Source organism: Leiobunum rupestre, chromosome 3, assembly GCF_980474605.1.
Source record: "Leiobunum rupestre chromosome 3, qqLeiRupe1.1.hap1, whole genome shotgun sequence".
In the NCBI taxonomy this organism is placed as follows: Eukaryota; Metazoa; Arthropoda; class Arachnida; order Opiliones; family Sclerosomatidae; genus Leiobunum; species Leiobunum rupestre.
Window position 1 is genome coordinate 16,970,873 of NC_143386.1, and position 22,893 is coordinate 16,993,765.

Consider the following 22,893-nt stretch of genomic DNA (forward strand, 5'->3'; position numbering starts at 1 on the left):
TAAACGATTCGAAGTCTTTAAAATGTACTTGATATTGATAACGCAGTTGAAATGTGCTTTTTAATGACAACACTGCTAATTGTCGAACAATTTTTAACTTAACTTGAACCCCGGTCTTACATTGTTCCATACCGCCATAGACTAATTTGTCAGAGGAGTTTCGTATCTTTTTTAAAAATAGCAACTAGCTGATAAAGTTGGTTGTCTTAGAACTCACCCTTTAAAAAATATTTTTATAATTGCAAACAGAAGTATATTAATAAATCTCTTCGAGAAAAGTATTCACTAAAATTCTGCTGATGTTATTGGTTTCTGCAACAAGCACCTTCACTGGCTCTAAATATGTTTTGAAACAAATTTAGTTTAAATTACCAAAACTACCTAATACGAAAAAGTAATATACAATACAATTATGGATACTTCGTAAGAAATATCAAGTGTGTATTTATTAATACTTCTGGATAATTATTATGTTGAGACGATTTGGGTCGTTGCTTTCTGTCCACCTCAAGCTCCAGCAGTAACCGCATCCCCTTAAATGTCAATCAAATCACCCCTGTATCTCATTGGTACCCTAAAACTAACGTCTTCCGACGCCATTGAAGCCGTCTCCGGTGACGTTTTTCTTCCCCCCTCTCGTGACAGGGTAGAATTCGAACATAATATTCCCCCGATCGTCACAACACTCTCCCTAAGTATTAATAAATACATTCTTGGAAATAACAGAACAAAAATTTATTTATACACAGGGTGTCCACTAAAAAACGAAAAATGATAAAAAACTAAAACATTTTTTTTAAATTTAAAATTTCTATGGAACATTGCTCGTGCTAAAAGACATCTTGAGCTATGGGTGTAATAGCAAATCATTAAGTCACATGCAAAGCTTAAGCGTCAAGGAGGGAGGGGCGCCCCACATATGTATCCACCACTGGGGGGAATTTACTAGTGTAAAATTGAATGACCTTGAACTATGTCTTCAAGGTCATTCAAAATCTATCTCGGTAACCGTTGGGTTTATGGATTTGCTTCCAATTAGAAAGTTGTTGCTCGCCATAATTTTAGTTCAAATAACTTTGATTTTACCAAATTTGACCAATCGGAAGCCGAGAAATTGATAGTTAATGAATTCAGTGTTTGTTAATAAAATAATCTGATAAGTTTTAATGTGACTAAATCAAATAAATAATGAATAGTTTACAACGGTTCAATTATGCCACCGTCGGCTACAATACATGCTTGAGCTCGTTTAACGACCGAGTTCATAGTGTTGTTCAACATTTAAATTTAAATTTCACGGAAGGCATTAATTATTCTTTCTCGAAAAACTTGAATCAGGGTGACCACAGTTCCTATATTTATTATTTTTTCTAAAATTTAACGTATTTACTTTTTTGTCCTATAATTTCATAAAATTTCCTATAATAGCCTATTTTAACTCAAAGTCTGAAGAAATTAAAATAGTTGATATTTTACCCTTAGAAGTCTTCATATTGTCCTAGTTTTTAAAGATGCTTATTTCCAACACTGTCTGCCGATAGTTTTCGACTATTTCTATCGGTTATCCACTTTATTTTGAATGTTATTCCCCCTTTAAATAATTTTGACAACCGTTTTCTTTTATTGTATAATTAATTTTCTCCTATTTCTTCCTTTTTCCCCCAATTTTCTTCCTATATATTTTCCTATATTTCACTGATTTAGCTCCTATAATTCCTTTAAAGGAATTAAAAATATTCTGTGGTCACCCTGTTGAATTTATCGACTTCTGATTGGTCAAATAGAACAACAACTTTCCAATTGGCACCAAATCCATAAACCCAACGGTTATCGAGATTTGAATGACCTTGAAGACATGGTTAAATAAAAAAAAAGTTTTTCTGTTATTTATCGTTTTTTGTTTTTAGTGGACACCCTGTATGTATATTTAGCGAGAATGACTACATAGAGACTAGCATGGTGACAACACTTCCTATTTTTGCTGTTTTAAAATGAAAATGTAATATGTACCATAATACAGCGGTTCCCATTTTTATTGCATATCTTAAAAGACTTTTGACACAAACAAAGATGGCCGCGCTGCGAATTCTCGGAACCCCTGTGAATTCTCGGAACCCCTGTGACCCTTCCACGGAACCCCAGGGCAGCGTGGCCAGACGTACGATAATTATCGCACAGTGCGTTAATTTCATCGACATTTTTATTGCTTACTATTATTTTCATGGCGTACGATATCGTACCATTGTTTCGATAATTCTGCCTCAACGTACGAAAATGTACGATAATGTTTAGATTTATTTGAAAAAAATACGAACGATTTAAATTTTATTATTAATTTATTTAACTTCTATTAAATATGAATGATATACATTTTCTGCCGAACGTGCTGCGTAGTCCTGAGTGTGAGTTTATTACTCCTTGCTGTACCGCATTTTTTATACATTTTTAAACATATTAACGGAAAACAGGCAGAAGAAAACCTAGGCCTTTAAGTTCAGTTAATAATGATAATAAGCATTTTGTTTAAATAAAACTCTTGTAGTGCGTTCAAAAATCGTCTAAATTCAACGGATTTATGTATGAATTCAAATTTAGCGCCAAAAAGAAATGTGTAATAATTTTCCAGGAAAATCGATAATTGTTTTACTTAGATACGATAATTTCAGATTTTAGAACTGGCAACGCTGCCCAGGGCTCCGCGGAACACCTTTTGGGAACCGCTGCCTTAAAAAATATCTAGTCACTAAGTCTGCGATGTTTTCATATTAAATCTAATATTATAAGTAAACCAAAGCTGCTTTAAAAGCATTTGTTTTACCTTTATTATATCTATTCCTATAATTTCCTATAAATTCACTGAATATCCTATAATTTCCTATATTTACCTAAAAATTACCAGTGTTACCTAACTTTAGAATAAAGTCCATGTCAGTGGCTAAAAGTGGCAAATATGGCAAAAAGTGACAAATAGCGACTAATAATCAGTAAATGCATTTAAATGATGTAAATAATATCTTTCAGATATGTAGCATCACTTATATGTGAGATAATGTTTCAGTTTTTCACAAAAGTACCATTAAAAACACCTTAAAGATAGATAGCAGACGAATTCAAACTCAGGAAAAATCTTTGAAAAATAGCCAAATGAAATAACTAGAATGGGCTATAATTGGGTCTCTAGCCCAAAACCTTGCAACTAATCCAGTATATTTGTTTAAAATAGCACAAACATATTTTTTCTTTGGTATTTTTTTGAATTTTTATTAAAATTTATTATTTACTACTATTTGGCATAATAGACAGTAAAAGTATTATTCGCCATGTCGGTATTTAACACTTTTTGCCACATATTTGGCACCTGACATTTACCACTTCGGAACACTGAAAGTTACTGGGGTAGTAGCATTTGTCCGAATAGTGTCGCGTTTGTCCGAATACTCATTTGTCCGAACTCGAAAACCGAAATGGTTCCATTTGTACGAATTTAATGACCTTGAGTGTCATTTGTCTGAACGAGTAGTAGCATTTGTTCGAATTTCCATCGCAAAAATAGTGTTGGCTTTGATTCCGTTAGGTTAGGTTAAATAGGTTAGGTTAGGTGTCTGTTTTCATTGGAATTTAGGTTAGATTGAAGTTCCACAATTATTCATGTTAAGATAAAAAACCGCACGTTTGGGACTCCATTTTTTACGGATTCGGTTAAATGTGATTCTTTCGAATTTGACTAAAGCCAATGTATAACATTGGGACAATTGACACACGGATATAACGGTTAAATTGCCAACAAATTATACAAAAAAATTTCAGACAAATGAAACCGTAATTCGGCCATCTGAGCCATATTTTTACAGTTCGGACAAATGCTACCAAATCAAAGTGACTAATATAATTTTCTGTAAAATGAATAGCTGCAAATCGATTCAACATAGTCATTATTCGTAAATGAATACATTCTTCTGTTAGAGTAATAATTGGTTGGTGGGTCGGCGTTGTAGTGTCTGTAGTTGTTGGTGTGACAGCTGGGTACCGATGACAGTCGTTTATTCCAGTGACAGGCTAAAGAAACCCAGTAAGCGTAAGAAAGCGGTGTCGTACGGTACGGCCTACTGCCAGGCGCCCGAGGCACTCGATCCACCCCAGAACGCCGAGCCGAAATTCAAGTACAAATTTTATCAAAATTGGAATGGTGTGTGACATGTAGTCATGTGATGTTACCCTGTTTAGGGAGATGGTAGTCGAAATTCTCTCTCCCCCGAGAAGGGGAGCAGAGTTGCCACTTTGTCCGTTTTTTTTTAAATCAAAATTAAATCAATCGATGTTACATTAAGATCGATTTTTTTACTAATATCGATTTTTTTACTAAGATTGATTTTTTTTTACTATGGTCAATTTTTCACTATGATCGATTTTTCTTTGGATCGATTTTTTTATTGGAATTAATTTTTTGATTGAAATCGATTTTTTTATCGAAATTGATTTTTTATCGAGATTGATCCTTCAGCGAGATTGATCTTTTAGCGAGATTGATCTTTTAGCGAGATTGATCTTTTAGCGAGATTGATCTTTTAGCGAGATTGATCTTTTAGCGAGATTGATCTTTTAGCGAGATTGATCTTTTAGCGAGATTGATCTTTTAGCGAGATTGATCTTTTAGCGAGATTGATCTTTTAGCGAGATTGATCTTTTAGCGAGATTGATCTTTTAGCGAGATTGATCTTTTAGCGAGATTGATCTTTTAGCGAGATTGATCTTTTAGCGAGATTGATCTTTTAGCGAGATTGATCTTTTAGCGAGATTGATCTTTTAGCGAGATTGATCTTTTAGCGAGATTGATCTTTTAGCGAGATTGATCTTTTAGCGAGATTGATCTTTTAGCGAGATTGTTTTTTTTATCGAGATTGTTTTTTTTATCGAGATTGTTTTTTTTATCGAGATTGTTTTTTTTATCGAGATTGTTTTTTTTATCGAGATGGATTTTTTATCGAGGTTGATTTTTTTATTGAGATAATTTTTTATTGAAATCGATTTTTTAATTGAGATCGATTTTTATTTTATCTTTTCAGTCTAATTGAACTATACTTTTTTATATCGGTTATATAATATAAAATTAAATTAAATCTTAATTACTATTTAATATTTTGTTTGCCCTGATTATTTTTGTACTGAAATTGTTTTAAAACCTTTTTTTTTCATTTTTAAATTCTCCATTTAAATACATTGGGTGATTGCAATCAATGTATTTAAAAAACCTTATTTTAAATCACGATTTCAGTCATAATTAATATCGGACTACCCTAGCTTAGCGGAAGTTATGGCGACGTAAAAGGTGACTCTAACGATACCGGCGTGCCATCTCCCTACACGTAGAAGCGGAAATAATATATCCTAATAGGAATGATTTCCCCCCTCTCTATTCTGGTGGAGCAATGGGCTTAGCTCTCCCACTGGTAAGCTGCTGAAAGATCACTAGTATTATTATTATTAAGATTAAATCAAATTTAATCGTGTTTAAAACGATTTGAAAATTATTGAACTGAAACCTCGCGATTGAATTGATTAAATTTATTACTTTCTGAAAACGGAGTCGATGGTCTCGGGGACCAGTTGCTTGCCACCACCCTCCTACGCATTGTAACCTGGCCACCTGAATTAATCGCTTTAAAAGTAACTTGATGACTTAGGCCTAAGGTGGTGCCTTGGGTATCAGCCTAGCTGGTTATTTTTATTATTATTATATTTTTAATATAATGGTCAAAAGGACCAGTTAGATAATTGCGGCGATTCACTGGTCCAGTTTATAAACGTTTTATTTCCAAGCCAGCCCAAAGTGCCCCGTCACATAGTAGCGTAGAAGATATGTTCCGATGCTCATTCCTAGTAGCGAATATGAATTCCTGATAGAAGTGTATGCCTTATAAAATATCTCCGCTTAAATTTTTTAATTCCCGTGTGAAACTTGTTTATTTTTAAGTGAGTGTGTCAAATTACTAGTGTTGATTGAAGGGGGGAAAGCAGCCCAATTTTTTCAGGTCTTCTAAAGGTAAGATTTAGTAGTTTTCGGTGTATTAAAGGCAAACTGGCAATTTTAAATTCGACCAACAATAATTTGTAAGAGAAAGGCTGAAGAAGTCTTTGGTGGTCGAGCTTCTATGTGTCAATTTCTCTCTTTCCCAGCGGGGTTGTCGATTATTTTTTAATTAATTAATTTTTTTTATTAAAATCTATTTATTCGATCAAAATATTTTTTATTTTTTAAAATTATTTGATAAAAAGTTGATTTTTTAAAATATTTGATAAAAAGTTGATTTTTTAAATTATTTGATAAAAAGTTGATTTTTTAAATTATTTGATAAAAAGATGATTTTTTAAATTATTTGATAAAAAGTTGTTTTTTTAAATTATTTGAGAAAAAGTTGATTTTTTAAATTATTTGATAAAAAGTTGATTTTTTAAATTATTTGTTAAAAAGTTGATTTTTTAAATTATTTGATAAAAAGTTGATTTTTTAAATTATTTGATAAAAAGTTGATTTTTTAAATTATTTGATAAAAAGTTGATTTTTTAAATTATTTGATAGAAAGTTGTTTTTTTAAATTATTTGAGAAAAAGTTGATTTTTTAAATTATTTGATAAAAAGTTGATTTTTTAAATTATTTGTTAAAAAGTTGATTTTTTAAATTATTTGAGAAAAAGTTGATTTTTTAAATTTGTTAAAAAGTTGATTTTTTAAATTATTTGTTAAAAAGTTGATTTTTTAAATTATTTGTTAAAAAGTTGATTTTTTAAATTATTTGTTAAAAAGTTGATTTTTTAAATTATTTGATAAAAAGTTGATTTTTTAAATTATTTGATAAAAAGTTGATTTTTTAAATTATTTGATAAAAAGTTGATTTTTTAAATTATTTGTTAAAAAGTAGATTTTTAAAATTATTTGATAAAAGGTTTTTTAAATTGATAAACATCTTTATTTTAAATCATTTGATAATTGTTTTTATTTTTTAAATTATTTGATAAAAATAGCTTTTTATTTTTTGAATTATTTGATAAAAATAGCTTTTTAATTTAAAATTATTTGATAAAAATAGCTTTTTATTTTTTAAACTTTGATAAATTATTAATTTTTATACGTTTTATTCCTCTGTTAATTTGCATATTAAATTGATAATTCGTGTGTATCAGAAAGAGCTAAATTTATTTTATCCGTATTACTAGTAATTTGGTTTACTTCGAAATGATGTTTTTGCAAAATTAAGAAGTTTTCAAAATTAGATTGAAACCAAAATAGCTTATTTAATTCAACGATTTCTCTAAAATAATATGATTGAAATATCTAATTGGAATTAAATCAGACAACCCCGCCCTTCCAAGCTGGCTTACACGTATTGCCAACTTCCTAGTGACGTCATTGTGTGGAAAGCTTAGACAAATTCTGCAACTCTTTAAGAAGGTAAAACCAAGTACGTGTTTATTTATACTACGGGATAATGACCATGTTGAGACGATGTTTATTGGTGCTCGCAAAATAAACTCCTGCCCCTCCCCCAAAAAAACCAATCAGCCCAGTATTTCATTGGCTCCTTAAAACATTTTCCTCCTACCAGTGTTGTTCCGAGCGCTACATTTTGGAAATTTTATGATACGAAAATACGTATTGATATTTTTTGGCATATGTTTAGTACCTTTGAACTTTTTGGAGTTCGTTGAAAGTCTTATAAATAGTGTGTGGTTTAATTTCACCACTAAAGCAGCTGGCTTTCTCCGAATTCCTCTTGTATGGCCGTATATTGAAAGCGACATTCATGCTGTTTTCAAAGGCATTGTAATTGTTGACAGCAGTTACAATGCCGGATTCAATCTTAGAAATGGAAGAACATTGGTTTCATAGATGGCGCACTAAGCGGAAAATTGAAAAGTACGTTTTTCCTCAAAAATGCTTCGAAAGTACGTTCCCAAAATCGTTCGCAACAACACTGTCCCCAACTCGTACAGACGGAAAATTAGACCAAGATGTCATTCTCCCTCCGTATAAATAAATTTATGGTGAAACACCTTCTACTTATTTCTTAAACGCCTTGAAACTCAAAGAGATTTCCAGCAAGGCTACTAGGATCATGTCCACTTGGACATCTTGTTGCGTTTGTTGGTCGAATTTGGAATAACTCTGCGGTTTTATATTGAAGAGAGGCTTACCATTTTGCTACCATTTGATAAAAGCAAGAGTTCATCAAGATGAGAGTATTCAACTGCTGTTAAATTGTATATTAACCCATGTAGACGCGCTACGTCTTGAAAAAATTTAAGCATTCGAAGGGCTGCCCGTTGCGATTCTTGTGAAGATAAATTTTTAATAAAAATCTACGTTTACCATTGCCAGGGTTGCCACGGTATCTGGAAAACCTGGAATTCCTGGAAAAGTCAGGGAATTTGAATATGAGTATAAAAGTCAGGAAATTTTAAAAATTAGTCTAAAAGTCAGGGAATTTTAAAAATTAGTCTAAAAGTCAGGGAATTTTAAAAATTAGTCTAAAAGTCAGGGAATTTTAAAAATTAGTCTAAAAGTCAGGGAATTTTAAAAATTAGCCTAAAAGTCAGGGAATTTTAAAAATTAATCTAAAGTCAGGGAATTTATTTTCTGTGACAAATGGGAAACGTTTACTAAAATATTGGTAAAAAATACAAAATCGTGACACAAAATAAGTCAGTTAAAATCTCCGGAGATGGTCAGGGAAAACCTGGAAAAGTCAGGGAATTTTATTGTGAAAAAACTGTGGCAAGCCTGCATAGCGCTGTCTATCGTGCAAAGGGGAAACTAAAAGAGCGCGATAATTCAAGTTAAGAGCTCTAAACATTTTATCATTGACCTTTTTTTTTACGAACGTAGGGTTGCCACAGATCAAGGAATACAGGGAAAAGTTGGGAAATTTTAAAATTGATCTAACGCAGTGGTTCTCAACTCGTGGAACCCCATTTCAATTTCAAATTTAGTGAGAAAAAGTTCGGTATTTAATTTTTTTCTGCCGAAACTAATTGTATCATATAGCACAGCTCTAAATCTAGTGGAGTCCCTAGAATATTAAATGGAGACCCATTTGAGAATTACTGATCTAACAAGTTAGGGAACGGTCATAGAATTTGAAGTTATCTGTAAAATGTTTGAAGGTGATCTTAAAAATGATTGTGATCTTGAAAAAGATTTTTAAACGTTGTTGTAAAACGTTTTCAGTTTAAACATAACCTACTAGACTACACGTTGAAGTAAATACATTAATTATGTTATAAATTTTAAAAATAAATTAAAAATTGTTTAATTATGATGTTATGAAGGTTGGAGAAAATCTCTAAAAGTGCTCTAGGAAATCTGGGAATTTATTTCCGGAAAAATAATGGTAATTAAGAAGTTAAGGAATTTGTCTCTGATAATATTATGGCAACCCTGTCATTTAGAAAATTTGGGAATTTGTCTGATCAATATTATCGCAACCCTGCCATTTAGAAATTGGGGAATTTGTTTCTGAAAATATTATGACAACCCAGTCATTTAGAAATTGGGGAATTGGTCTCTGATAATATTATGACAAGCCTGTAAGTTAGAACTCAGGAAATTGGTCTCTGGAAATATGGTAACTCAGGGAATTTTCATACGTTGGCAACCCTGTAAAATGTGTAACGTCCTAGAGTTTAAAAACAAGACGTAACGCGGGTGAACCGACGGTTTTTGAATTTAGTTCCGACCCCCTTTAAGGGTGACCTTTCGCGCCATGGTAAACGTATCCTATAGACACCGCGGCAAAGTTGAATACTCCTATCTGGACGAACTGTTGGTTCAACGAGATCGTAGTTGATCATTGGGTGTGCGAACGGAGAAAGGTGGGTTCCTGACGTATCTTGTTTGTCTGTTCCCTGCGGTCCTCGCACCAAAAGCTATTCCAACGGCGTGAAACTGCTGGCCTGCAGCGTGTGCTCCGAGACGTTCGAGGTGCGCTCCGACCTGGAGACGCACAACATCCTGACGCACAACCAGCGCCTGGTGGAGTGCGGGCTCAGCCGCTGCGACTTCCGGACGGCGGACATCGCCATCCTCGAACAGCACCAGCGGGAGAAACACGCATTCCCGTCTTCCGCCGTGGCCACCGCTGTGGCCGTGGCTGCCGCGGGAGCCGCCATGGCTGGAGGTGAGTCGTACCGCGCTCTGACGGCGGCGGCGGCGGTTGCTACTCAAACACACGGCTAAACAATACATTCAGCCCATCCAATTACAAATCATTCAAATAATAATCTCTCCGTTGATCATAAATATCGATATATTTTTAGTCATTTTATTCGAGAAGAAGAAATTAAATTGAGAAAAAAGTAATTGAAAGCCGCGCTGAATATTCCGCGTTTAAGTTATTTTGTAGCGTTTAGAATATGACTTAAAAAAATCCCGTATTGTTGTGTGTTATTTGATAAAATTTCGAAACCAAAAAAAATAAGCATTAAGTTTGTTTTCCTCATTGATGGTATATATAGAATAAATATATTCCAAAAAGTCATTTTGTTACGATTAAAAGAAGAAAAGCGATCCCGTGCGTATTAAAAACACTTCTTTATCTGAGTATTAATCCCGTAGATATTAATCCACTAACATTATTTTTCATAAAATAAATAACTCTGTTTACGTTTGCGCGTACGATGCAAGATATTTTAGCGCCTCCGTTATTTCCTGGAGAAATTCCAAATTAAATCACGTATGCCGTAATTTCCGGTAGATAAGTCGCGGTTTCTATTGGATACTGAAATAAAAAAAACGTGTGGGAATTATCTCGCGAATTTTACCCTATTTTTAGGGTGTGCGTGTATACCAAAAATTACGGCACGCGTATCAGGGTAGGTCCGCTTTCTTCAAAATGTCGCCATATTTCATAAATGAGCTTGTGAATATAGATGGCGAAAATTCATTTCGATACGAGACAGTATTTGTAGAAGTAAATCTCATCTGACTAAGCGGGTGAATATCACATTTGCCAACTTAATACACTAGTTTTGTCTAGCCGCGTTAAAAATGCACTATTTTCAAACAGCCCAAGTATAATTTAGCTCGATCATTTTGATGGAAATCAGCGCCGTCTAGCGTGTTAAGTTGGCAAATCACGAAGAAGATTTTTAAAGAAATGGCCGATTATGTTCGTAGAGTCATTCCTCGAGCGAACACCCAATTTCTTTTTTGTCGTTTCATCGAATCTAAATCTGTCTGCCAGCGTGATCCTTTTAAGAGACGCTCATTTTCACTGAAGTCATCAGTTTCAGAAATAGAACAAACGTTGTCGGCTGAAATTCTGAAATATTCGACGCGAGCGGAATTTTCGCGTGTCGTTTTGGCGAAGACAGTCGCGTTTCTTATCTCGCTGAGGTGCCACAAACTCCGTCTTTATCCAAATCGAAAGCGGCGCTACCCGCCGATGATATTTTCAAATCTTCCCTCCTTAAAAGCAAAAACGTCCCATCTCCGTAAAATCATTTTCGCCCGCGAATAAAGAAAATTATCCAAAGAACATTTTTCAAACATACGGCTCTGGTGAAATTGTTTTTTAATCACTGACATTCAGATTTTATCATGGACACGAAATAGTTCAAGTTTAGAATAATTTTAATTTAAAAATATTACATGGGTTACCGTGATTGGGGGAACTTGTTGGAGTGTAGACGCAACTATATTTTGTACAATCTACACTCAGCTACAAGTTCTCCCTTTCACGTTTTCGAATGGTGGCTTAACCCGGTTATTTTTAACGTTCAAGAAAAACAATTTCGTATTTTTCACGTTTAAAAACAACAAAATTTAATTTAATTTCACGTTAAAGAAAAACAATCTAAAATTTTTCACATAATGAAAAACAAAGTTCAATTTAATTTCACGTTAAAGCAAACAATTTCGTATTTTTCACGTTTAAAAAAACAAAATTCAATTTAATTTCACGTTAAAGAAAAACAATATCATATTTTCCACATTATGAAAAACAAAATTGATAGGTCATGTCAAAATTATATAATACATTTACATATAATATTTTGAATACTTTCAATGTCATTTTTGCCCCCAGGTAATAAATTATACAAACACAATTTGTAAAATTAAACTACTTTATAATAGTAAAAAGTTAATATTTTACACCTTATTTAAATGATTTAGTCTCGAAATTTTTCTGTTAGTGCAGTTGAAAATATATATTTTTCATCTTCACAGTTACGCAAACCCAAGAGCCATTAATACGTTTTTGCTTTTAGCCATCTAAATGATGCCATAGGAAAAGTGGAATCCTTCTCCTGACTTGCTATCGTACGCGCAGAAAATCCGCGCTTCACTTCCGAAGCGTCTTTTAATTTAATTTTCGGGTTTGAGATCTGTCGCTCAAATAACGCCAAGGAAAGCGCAAAATTATTTTCGACACTTAACTGAAATATGCATCTCGTACTTAAATGTGTATAAATAGTTTTTACTTTTGAAATCGAAAATGATTAAATCTAAATCAGGGAAGTGTAGCCTAAATCAAGCTTTAATAGTAGAAGATTCAAAACCATCGCAGTTTTGAAAAATAACAGATGATACCCACATCCTCGAATTCCTATTAGAGTTTTAGTTTGGGTCTTTTGCCAAAAACATGAAATCAAATCTCATTTCATTACTCCCAGTCGTTTATTTTTTATTTTGAAAATAGTTTCATTTCATTGATATATATTTCATTTCATTTTCTTCTCCCCTCTAACCATGTTGTTTTTTTTAGTTTTTGTTGTTAATCGCTTCAAATGTTGCTTTTACCAAGTTATATATTGTTACACTTATTGAAAAATATTAAAACAAAAAGGTATACAATAATGAAAGAAACTTCTTATTTCACCTGTAATATTGTAACGATTGTTTTCATTATAGCTCGGAAATTTAGGTGATTGTTTTTGCAAGACATTTCCAAATGCCATGCGCGAATTTTGTATTTTAATTTGTAAAATTTAAAGGCCATACAAAACAAAATTCTTAATAATATCAAAATATTTCAAAATTTAAGTTGACACCGGTATTACGCAATGTTTTTTGTTTCTCAAACAACAGAAATAAAAGGATTTATTCCAAATATTTATTGAAATTTCCAAATTATGGAGCCAAAACTAAATTGCACCTAGCGGTTGAAGGTGCAAAAGGAAGATTGCAGTGAATTTTGTTTAAAAAGCGCTGTTATTTTGTACCGCGTTGTGCTTTTCATTGCTGTGTTACCCGCCTCTGCTGAGCTGCATATCCCAAACAATGCTGTAATGTCGGCTCTGCTAGACTTCCCCTTTGAATAATTCACTTTTTCCCATTGTTCAAATTGTATGTAAAGCTAACGCTCTCGTAGACTGGTATTTTGTACGAAGCGCTACTTGGTGGTCACTGCTAAAACTGACAAGAGTAGAACGCAGTTCAAGGTAGCGAAGCAGAGTATATGTAGGATGATTAGCGACACATTTCAAGAAAACATCGTCTGATAGCGTGCGTTAAGAATTGTTTTTAACGTAACTATAGCGCCAGTTGCTCTTAGTTTTTGAAAAGTCTGGTGCTAGAAATTTTAATTTAGGTGATACATCGTAAATATGAATATTATACTCCCTTTAAGACCAAATTTAATTTTCAATACTAAATATTAAACTATTTAATTTTTAATTATTAAAGACAATAGTAGACGACAATATAGTTGGAATAACCTATTCGAGTTCTTCAGCGGTGACCACCAGGTGGCGTGGCTTTAAACTGCAATGACATTTCAGTGTAACTTTAGTTTGTGCATTAGACCTTTCTTATAACATATTGCATAGAAATTAACTCATAAATTTATTAAAGGTCTATTTTTCTCTGAAAAACGTTACTGCATCTGTTTGTTTCTTTGTTACCGCCATTTTGAAATTGTAAAACGTCTAGTCGAACTACACCTTCCTCGTGTGATTTGACACAGTATATTTTTAAACCGAATCTAGCAGTGCCGACGTAAACCATTTGTGGTTCTGTATTTGTCAGGGGTACTGTTGATCACAGTGCCAAACTGTTCGATAATTGAAGAGGACCAGTTGACGAGTCAGAAACCGCCTGCTGAAACGAGCGAACCGAGTCAGTGTCTGAACATTGCAAAGAATTCGTGTACCACAGAGGACCTTTAACCGTCGAAAAACCACAAAATGAATTAGTGAATCTTACGAAAGAATAAGCCCAGAAAACGTTGATCATCGAAGGCCAGTTACTTTTTCAATTTCCACCAAATTAAGTCCCGTTTAAATTGTACATTTTAAGAGGAAATTTAAAAATTTGCATATGAACTTTAACGTAAAACATAATGCGTATATTTTATCACCATTCACGATCATAGACGACAAAATCATATTCATACGTTTAATTTGATCACGAGAGATTTAGATCTTGTCTACAAACGAAACTTCGTGCCATAATTGTCACAAGAGTATCTAAGAAGTTTTATCGCGCGAATAATTTAATCATTTTTACTTATCACACATCTACTTGTTTATTAAAGTTTCACTATTGTATACCTTTTCAACCGCGCAAACAACGAGAGAGTAGTTTTAAGCCTCAAATGTCATTTGGTTTGTCATTGCAAAAGCAAGAACGCGTAGAAGTCACAAATCACTATGGACGATAACATTGTCTCCCGCTTCCATGATCTAAAACTTCTCGTAAAAGAAACTCCCTCAAAATCTGTCTGTAGATTATAAATATATTTTTAAATTACATTTTCTCTCTGAAATACTGTAATTTATAATTATAAAGTAATAATAATAATAATAAATTATAATTTGTTGACTACATTTTCTACGACTTTAATTTTTTTTAGAAACTTGATGACGTTAGTCAATTCCCTTAGTTTGTGAAGTATAACTTCATGGTGCCAGCATTTAATATTTTCATAGTTCTTAGTTACTTCTATTCGATCTTGACAAACCAGTGAAAGCATTTTTGGGTTCTTACAAGAGTTGGTGGCAGACATTTCTGCCGTTAAAGCAAACGTTGGAACATTTACTATGCTTTAATGGTTCATTTTCCTGACCGTACCAAGAATGTATTTTTTACTAAGTATAATAACACAAATATTGTATCACTTAAATTAACGCTAAGTTTTCAGAGGCTGTTCTTAACTTCTGCCCGAATATACAACCGGGTACCTGACGACGAAATGCCGGTGTTTCGCATGATTAGACCAAACTATTTCCGCGCCAATTTTGCGCGAAACAGAGTCCCCAAAGACAGGTAAGATTTAATTAACTGTTTCAGTTTATATAAAGCCACGTAGTGGTATATGCTTTAAGTTCATGAACTGCTCGACTTAAAGCAGGAGATTTGGAAGCATGAAACACTTAAGTATCTGCTTAACAGACTACAATCTAACAAAGTAGGAGCTTCTTGCGTTGGCAGCTACGTGGTTCTATGTAAGCAGAAAAGGTTAATTAGTTCAACCGTTGTTATATGAGGTTACGGGGTCCGGGGTCTCAGTGGGGTAGATTTGGGTTAAAAACACCTTAGTCGTTAATTTTTTACTCCTTATTGTAATACAAAATGTACCGAAGTCATAGTATAGTCCAAACACAAAATGTGTTGGTCGGGTACCCAGTTTTATGCAATTCGCGTGTTCTGCAATTTTGTGAGGCGAATGCGTAGAACTTTCGTTTGTAATTATCTATTTTATATTTTGGCATTAATTTTCCCTCGAATAAACTTGGCCTGGTTTTACAATTCAGTAGCTAAATTGGAATATTTCGATAGAAAACTGTGAGTCAAGGAACTGTTGGCAAGGTATCAAGTCTTAATTTCTTCTCACTGTCTCGCATTCCGAAATTAAAAGTTCTCCTTTGATAAGGTAACCTCGGAAAAGTCTGTTTTTAGAGCCATCCTTAATGCTTATTATAAAAACCAATGGTAGTTAAAAATTCCAGTCATTCGAAGAATCTAGCTTCTAAATGGCCCGAAAGATGGCTGCGCATTCTATAACCACCAGGATCATTTGAATTTAAAACTGAATGAAAGATCGTCGAGAGTCGGCACAAAAATACCGGGATGCGGTTTAAATAGATTGTCCCATATTATATTTCAATTTGGATCACGGTAATAATAGGCTCGCGACAGCTGCAAACGTGGTGCCATCTCGTGATTCATTACCGAACTATTAATTAGCAAGATCCTCAGGATTCCTGGAATTGCTAAATACAAATTTGTTTCTGCTATGACGGGAATTTACAGTAGATGGAATCTCTGGCAGTGAGATCGGCTTATTTTCAGACCATACATGCCTTTTAGAGCTAGAATACATATTTCCCAATTAGAAACTTAAATCATTCAGCAGATTTTCCAAATTATAATAATTTAAATTGGTTCATTTGTAGAACGATACAGTCTTTAGTCCAGTGATATTCTTTTTCCACGTACTGAGTACGTTTAAATAATTTTTAGTAAATTAAGTGTGTTAGTGCCACCTATGAAGAATTGATGGAAGCTCCTACGAGTATATCATTTACTTTCTAAATGGCGCTTTCGCAGATATAGTTAGTCAAACTTAAAACCACCAAGATCTAAAAGAAAAAAATCCTAGTTTATTATTTGCCAGATAAATAAAATAGATCAAATATTAATATTATTTTAATATGAATATCAATATTATTTTAATATGGATATTATTATTATTTTAATATCAATATTATTTTAATATCAAGATTATTTTAATATCAAGATTATTTTAATATCAATATTATTTTAATATCAATATTATTTTAATATCAATATTATTTTAATATTAATACAAATAGTAATTATAGTGTAATATTATTCAACAAACTCTACCAACTTCACTGTTCGAACGAAAAATGCTTTTTCTTTTTTAAAATCGACAAAATTCCTCGGAAAGAGTTATCAATGTTAACTAGTTCACTTGGCTGTAATTTAAATTTCGCACACTTATACCCCCCCCCCCCCGTTAAAAATAGTCAATTCATTTAATTTTGTTAAGTTTTTCCGTTTTTTTAATTGAATTCCAGTATTGTTTTGTCGGAATGTTGTTTTTTAATTTATAATTTTTTCCTCCCATTCCTTGAAAATAATCGAAACCCATAGAGGTTGTTTTCACAGTCAAACACGATTAAAATTTAGTGAAAATGTAAATTAAGCGTCACTCGAAGTCCCGCCATAAAAAGAAAGAAAACACGCGAGCCCTATTTCACGTTATAAAATGCGCTTTAGACAAAATAAAGAAAACCCGCTTTCATGATTGAAAATTGTGATACAAATAGATCATGAATTTGTGATTGTTATTTCAATGTTCCTGATAAAGTTAATCGAAAATTAAGAAAAAAATGCAACACATTTTACTAGAGCGAATGAAAAAAATGGACTGCGTTCAAAATTTCACAATACTCCAAAAAAAATTACAGGTAGTAGAAAAGATTTTGCTCTAGGGTTACAAACTTAAAACAAGAAAACATGCATTTCGAGAATATTTCGATTATATTAATGAAATACACATAAAAAGGCCATTGATTGTAATATAGGGATAAATATTTTACACAGAAGAAATCGCTGTTACTGTACGGCTTTTAGGCATTTAACAAAATGTTTTTCGTTTCTTAAAAATTAAGGAAAATAAATTAAAAATGAAAGGGATGTCGGGAAAAATTATATTTTATCGAGAAATACTTAAATATTGTAGAATTTTTTAATAGACACATTTTTCTGTGACGTTTCCAATAAGTCGTTGAAGGGAAAAACAAAGCTTTAGTGAACGACAAATTTAACTTTTAGCTATAATAAAGTTACGTGAAAATGAGGACTGTTTCGTTTACCAATAAACGAATACCCTCTGCAATTGGTTGTGTTCAAAAATATTGTCATGTGAATGAAAAAAACCCTTGTTTTTTAAGAAATATATATAATTAGAGGTGAACACCATTATATGTATATGTAGGTGTTAAAAATCGTGGTAGCCAATAAGGTGTTAAACAGTACGATACTATTGTCTCGCTTATGTTACATCGGAATTCTTCAAAAAAACAATACTTTTAGATAATAAAGGTTAGGTAACTTTTGTATTATATTGGAATCGTATTCGATAGATTATTTCGGAAAATCATTTTAGAGGGACTAGTATCGTCAGTTTTTGTTTCGCCAGTTTCCGAGAGATTTTAATAATTTTGTGAAAGTATACTCTTTGATTTTTTTTTAGTTTTTTTTGTCGCTTTCATGCATATATTAGCGCGTGAACCATGTTTGTCAAACATCGAAATAATGTGAATTTTGTGTATTTTACCAAGATATGTCCAGTGTGCTATGAAAACTCATTAAATATGTTTTTCTCTCATTTATTCCTGATTTTTTTAACTTTTTCATTTAACCCCTGCACTCTGTTTAACAAACAACACTCGTTAATAACGACGACTAAGTTTATAAGATGCTTATTTTAACCACAGGTACGGATATTAGAGCAAAAACATTTTGAAAGGATTAAGACATTCCCTAATCGGGCTCGGACTTGTGGGCTAACGATCTTCTCTGTCCATTTTCTCTTTGTACTAAATTTCACTCTGCAAATTTAACTACATTCGTAAAACATTTTCCTTTCTGCGCTTTCTCGAGTAACTATTTCCAGGAATTAATACGGAAAAACACTAGGAACGTATTTCATGAAGTGGACAAATCCATCCACTGAAAAGCTAAATTACTTAATTATTAGTTTGTAGTCAATAAATTGAAAAATGTATGGGAGTGTATCAGAAGTATATACTATTATCTCTTACGAAGAAGTATCCAGAGTAAAAATGAAATTTTCGCACTGTTCAATGACATTTAACATTCATAATTTAATATGTAAAATATAAACTAGGAATATTTACTTTGTCACCAACTATATTGGTCCTATGAAATAATGTACGAAAATCGCTATGTTAACTAAATATTTCTTCCGAAATGTATTCTGAAAAGTCAACGGGAAAAATAACATTAGCAGTAATGGATACTTTTTTCGTATTATATACTTATGTGTATACGGATCTCCCATTTAACGTTCCTAATGTTGATTACATCCTGTATGAGCTCTATCAGCTTTTTACCATTGTTTAAATTAAACTATTGTTATCAATGCTTTTAATTTTGGTGTCTGAAATAACGAAAAAGTACCTTCCAACTTATTGGACATTGTGACCTTGAACAAAATGAATAATTGTATAAGTATCAAATGTAATCCCCGATAATTTAAATATAATGAAACCAAATAAGTAACGCTGAAATCTTGACTTTTGTGAGGTAAACGACGATATGAATTGCTACAAAAAGAACAAGAATGCATATGTGCTACTAGGAATGCATACGCGTAAATGTAATAACCGTACTTTCATGTTAAGAAAATAACGTTTCTAAGGTTCTTGAATATTTCAGATATCTAACTCTTATGGCTATGGTGTCCTGATTATTTTTCTATACTCGTAAATGCTAATATTATTTACACTTAAACACTTTTCGTTCTTCCTGTTTCGACTGTTTTACTCTGTCTAGTACAGTACGCAGTCTCAGTACTCGCTAAAAAATGCCCCCCCCCCGAAGAGTGTGTCGTCAGTTTGCATCGTGGCTTCGTGTTGATTTAGTTTAGTCCGTCGCCGTTTGCCGAACGAGCTATCTTTTTCTTTTACCCCACTTATACCCTCTTCAGACGAGGCTTAAATAAGCCGGGTTTGAAATATTTTCGTAAGCCTCGTCTGTAGAGAGTGTAACACTCGATACTCACTGTCATTTAAAACCCAATCGTGCGAATGTCAGAAATACAACAACCTGTATAACTGTAGTAGCTACTGGCGCCGATTTGTTTGACGTATTTATTTTTCATTATTTCCATGTTTTGCATTCGCACTTCTTTCTTTTTTATTTTCATACTAGAGTTCTTTACCTTTTAAAATGTTTTTGCTCATTCTCTTTATAGCGTTACAATATTTAAAACTTATCCGTAAAAAGAAAGCAATCTCTTCTTGTAAATAACTCAAAAGTCTAAAGCAACTAGCGGCTCCTAAATTGCAAGTCTATGATTTCAAGTCCGGACAGTGGTCCTTGGCTTCTTCAGTTCCGTTGATCTTTAGCCGCTCTCTTTAAGTCGAGAATCTACAGCTACGCTTCGAGTCGAAATTCCCCCTCTCTAGTTCTCAATTTGAAGTCAAATACGACTCTTGTCCTCAGAGAGAAGCGCCAAAGCACGACTTCAACTGTCTTTTTGGCTTAAAGTCGAGAACAATAGATATTTACATTTTTGGCTTAAAGTTGAGAACAGCAGATGTCTGTAATTTGGGTTTAATGCTGAGAACAGCAGGTAACCCTATGTCTCGCTTAATCATGAGATGTCTGAATTTCTGGCTTTTGGTCGAAAAAGCCAAATGATTGTCTTTTTGACTCTAAATCGAGAAAGTTAGTAATGGCAGTAATTTGGCTTAAATCGAGAAAATCAGTAATGTCGGTAATTTGACCTTAAAATTGAGAACGCCATTAATGCCGGTAAATTCAGCTTAACGCTGAAAATGGAATATATTTATATTTTTACCTTAATTTTGAGAACTGCAGATATTTCTTTGGCTTAAAGTAGAGAAGACGAAATGTCTGTCTTTCGGACTTGAAGTCGGGAATATTATATATTTGTATCTTGATTTAAAATTGAGAACAGCAGATTTCTGTATTTTGACTTAAAGTAGATAACACTGTGTAGTTTTTTACTTAAAGTCAAGCCATGAATTCAAATAAAATTTATCGACCCTTTAGTTATATTTGAATATTAATTTTAAATCGGTTAAGTCGAATTAATGTTTGGCTAGATCAGGAGCCGCTTCTTGCTAAAATTCAACAACAATAAAATTCAATTGTACAACGCAAATTAGTTAAGGGACAACAGAACGCCTAAAATGTTACTATGGTTCTAACAAGCTGCTCTTCGCAACTACGCATACTTTTGTGTACATAAATTAATAACATAATTAACCCCCTGTAGTAAATTAATTTTCCTTTAACATTTGGATAAAGAAAGTATCGGTTAATTTTATATTGTTTGTCCCTTAAAAGCTGTGAAAATCTGCGAAGACAAATCTAGCGACACTGTCGTCTGTCCGTTCTGCGGGTTATTTTTTAAAGACACGGACACTTTGTCAAAACACGTGGACGGGCTTCACCAACAACGGCCCGACAATAACCTGACCGCCTTTCCTCTAAATACCCTCGGTCTTCCCTTTTGTTGTACTCTTTGCGGATACACTTGCCACAGCCGGCCAACCATGCTGGAACACATGGAGTCTCACGCCGGCCGAGTGTTGCAGTGTCTGGCTGGATCGGGCTGCTCATTTCTAACCCCGTTCGACGACGCCTTACGGAAACACGTGAAAGAGATCCATTGCACGGCGGGGACCAGCAACGGATTGTTGAGGTGCCCGCATTGTGGCGCCGGCTGTCCCAACAAAGCTTCCTTCGTGGCGCACCATCGCAGTAACCATCATCCGGTCGCTTGTTCCTTGTGCGAAGATTCTCTCGACATCTTCGATAGAAACAATCTGAAAAGATCCTCGGCTGACAATCTCAACTCGTTTTCGGATCCCCAATCCGACAGTCAACCACTCGTCAATAAGAGATCCCGGAAACAAGCCGAGCCGAAAAAGAGACCAGTCGGAACAAAGTCGGGAGTGGTCCTAACGACGCCGGGACCAATTGGAACGACATTGGGACCAGCTGTAAGGAAGTCGGAAGCGGATGAATCTCGGCTAGAATCGGGTGGGAACGAGTCGGAAGCGGACGGGGCCAATTTGGGACCGGTTGGAACTGATAAAAACTTCAATACCTCGAATACAAAAGCCAAATCTACCAAAACGAAACGTATAAAGGTCAAAAAGAAACTAAGCGAAGCGTTTAATAAGAACGTTCGAAAGCCAATCACTAATCCAATCCCAGGGTGGCTCAAATGGCGACGAAAAAAACCTCGAGCGTCTTGCTCTAAGTGTAAAGGGACATTTCCGTTTCACTACCAATACACTAGACATAAGGGAAATTGCTCCGCGAAGGCGGCTAAAAAGCCTTCGTCCACGTTTTCTACTCTACCGACCTTTTAAAAAATTTATAAAATCGTTCGACATTTTTTCTGGTTCTATGGATAACATAATATTGTTCCTCAAAACATACAAAATCAAAAAAAAATATTTCCGACTGTTTTAAACGTACAAAAAATGCCTTACCCTCGCCGTTACGCCGTTATCAAATTTCAACACTATTATAACGAACCGTGTTTCTATAAATATGGTGCAATTATTTGTTTGTGATTTTTAAATATTGCATGTGTTATATACTAACGATTGTTTACATTCAAGGTCACACGCCTTCACGAAATCTAGTCAAGTCTATAATCGCAATATATAACCCTCGTTTTATTGATATTGTTACATAGTGAAAATATGGAAATGTTGAAATCAATTGGCGCTAAATACACAATTTTACGAAAATATCAATTACTAAACAGTAACTATGTCCGTGATAATATAAGCTATATCTAGAGTGTAGAAAATCATGTACCAATTAACAAGGTTGACCTATAACAACACTGTATTGTGGATTACTGACGGATAACCGTGGAATTTTGGATTCAAGGGTATTCGAATGAATGATTGATAGTTTCCCAATTTCAATTTCCATTATCTCTTTCGGCAGGGTGTTTCAGTTTAGTTTCAATTTAGTGTTTATAAATAAAAGAAATTGACCAATTTACAATTTTAAATTTAGATATTTGTTTTAGTTTTCAGAATCAAAATTTTAATTCTTCATTCATTAATATTTGTTTATATGGAAGACCATGTTCGAAATGTTATTACGTCACGTCGTTGACAAAC

At 33.5% G+C, this 22,893-nt stretch overlaps 1 protein-coding gene across 1 annotated transcript in view; it reads left to right on the forward strand.

The window, feature by feature from the left end:
* The window catches only part of LOC149949702 (uncharacterized), a 45,518-nt gene extending 23,167 nt beyond the window's left edge, over nucleotides 1-22,351 (forward strand). Inside the window, exons 3-5 of the mRNA XM_090167891.1 lie at nucleotides 4,050-4,160; nucleotides 9,922-10,172; nucleotides 21,089-22,351. Of these exons, the coding sequence (XP_090024017.1) occupies nucleotides 4,050-4,160; nucleotides 9,922-10,172; nucleotides 21,089-22,122 (1,396 nt within the window). The 3' untranslated portion in view covers nucleotides 22,123-22,351. The remainder of the gene's footprint in view (nucleotides 1-4,049; nucleotides 4,161-9,921; nucleotides 10,173-21,088) is intronic.
* The last annotated feature ends 542 nt before the right edge of the window (nucleotides 22,352-22,893 follow it).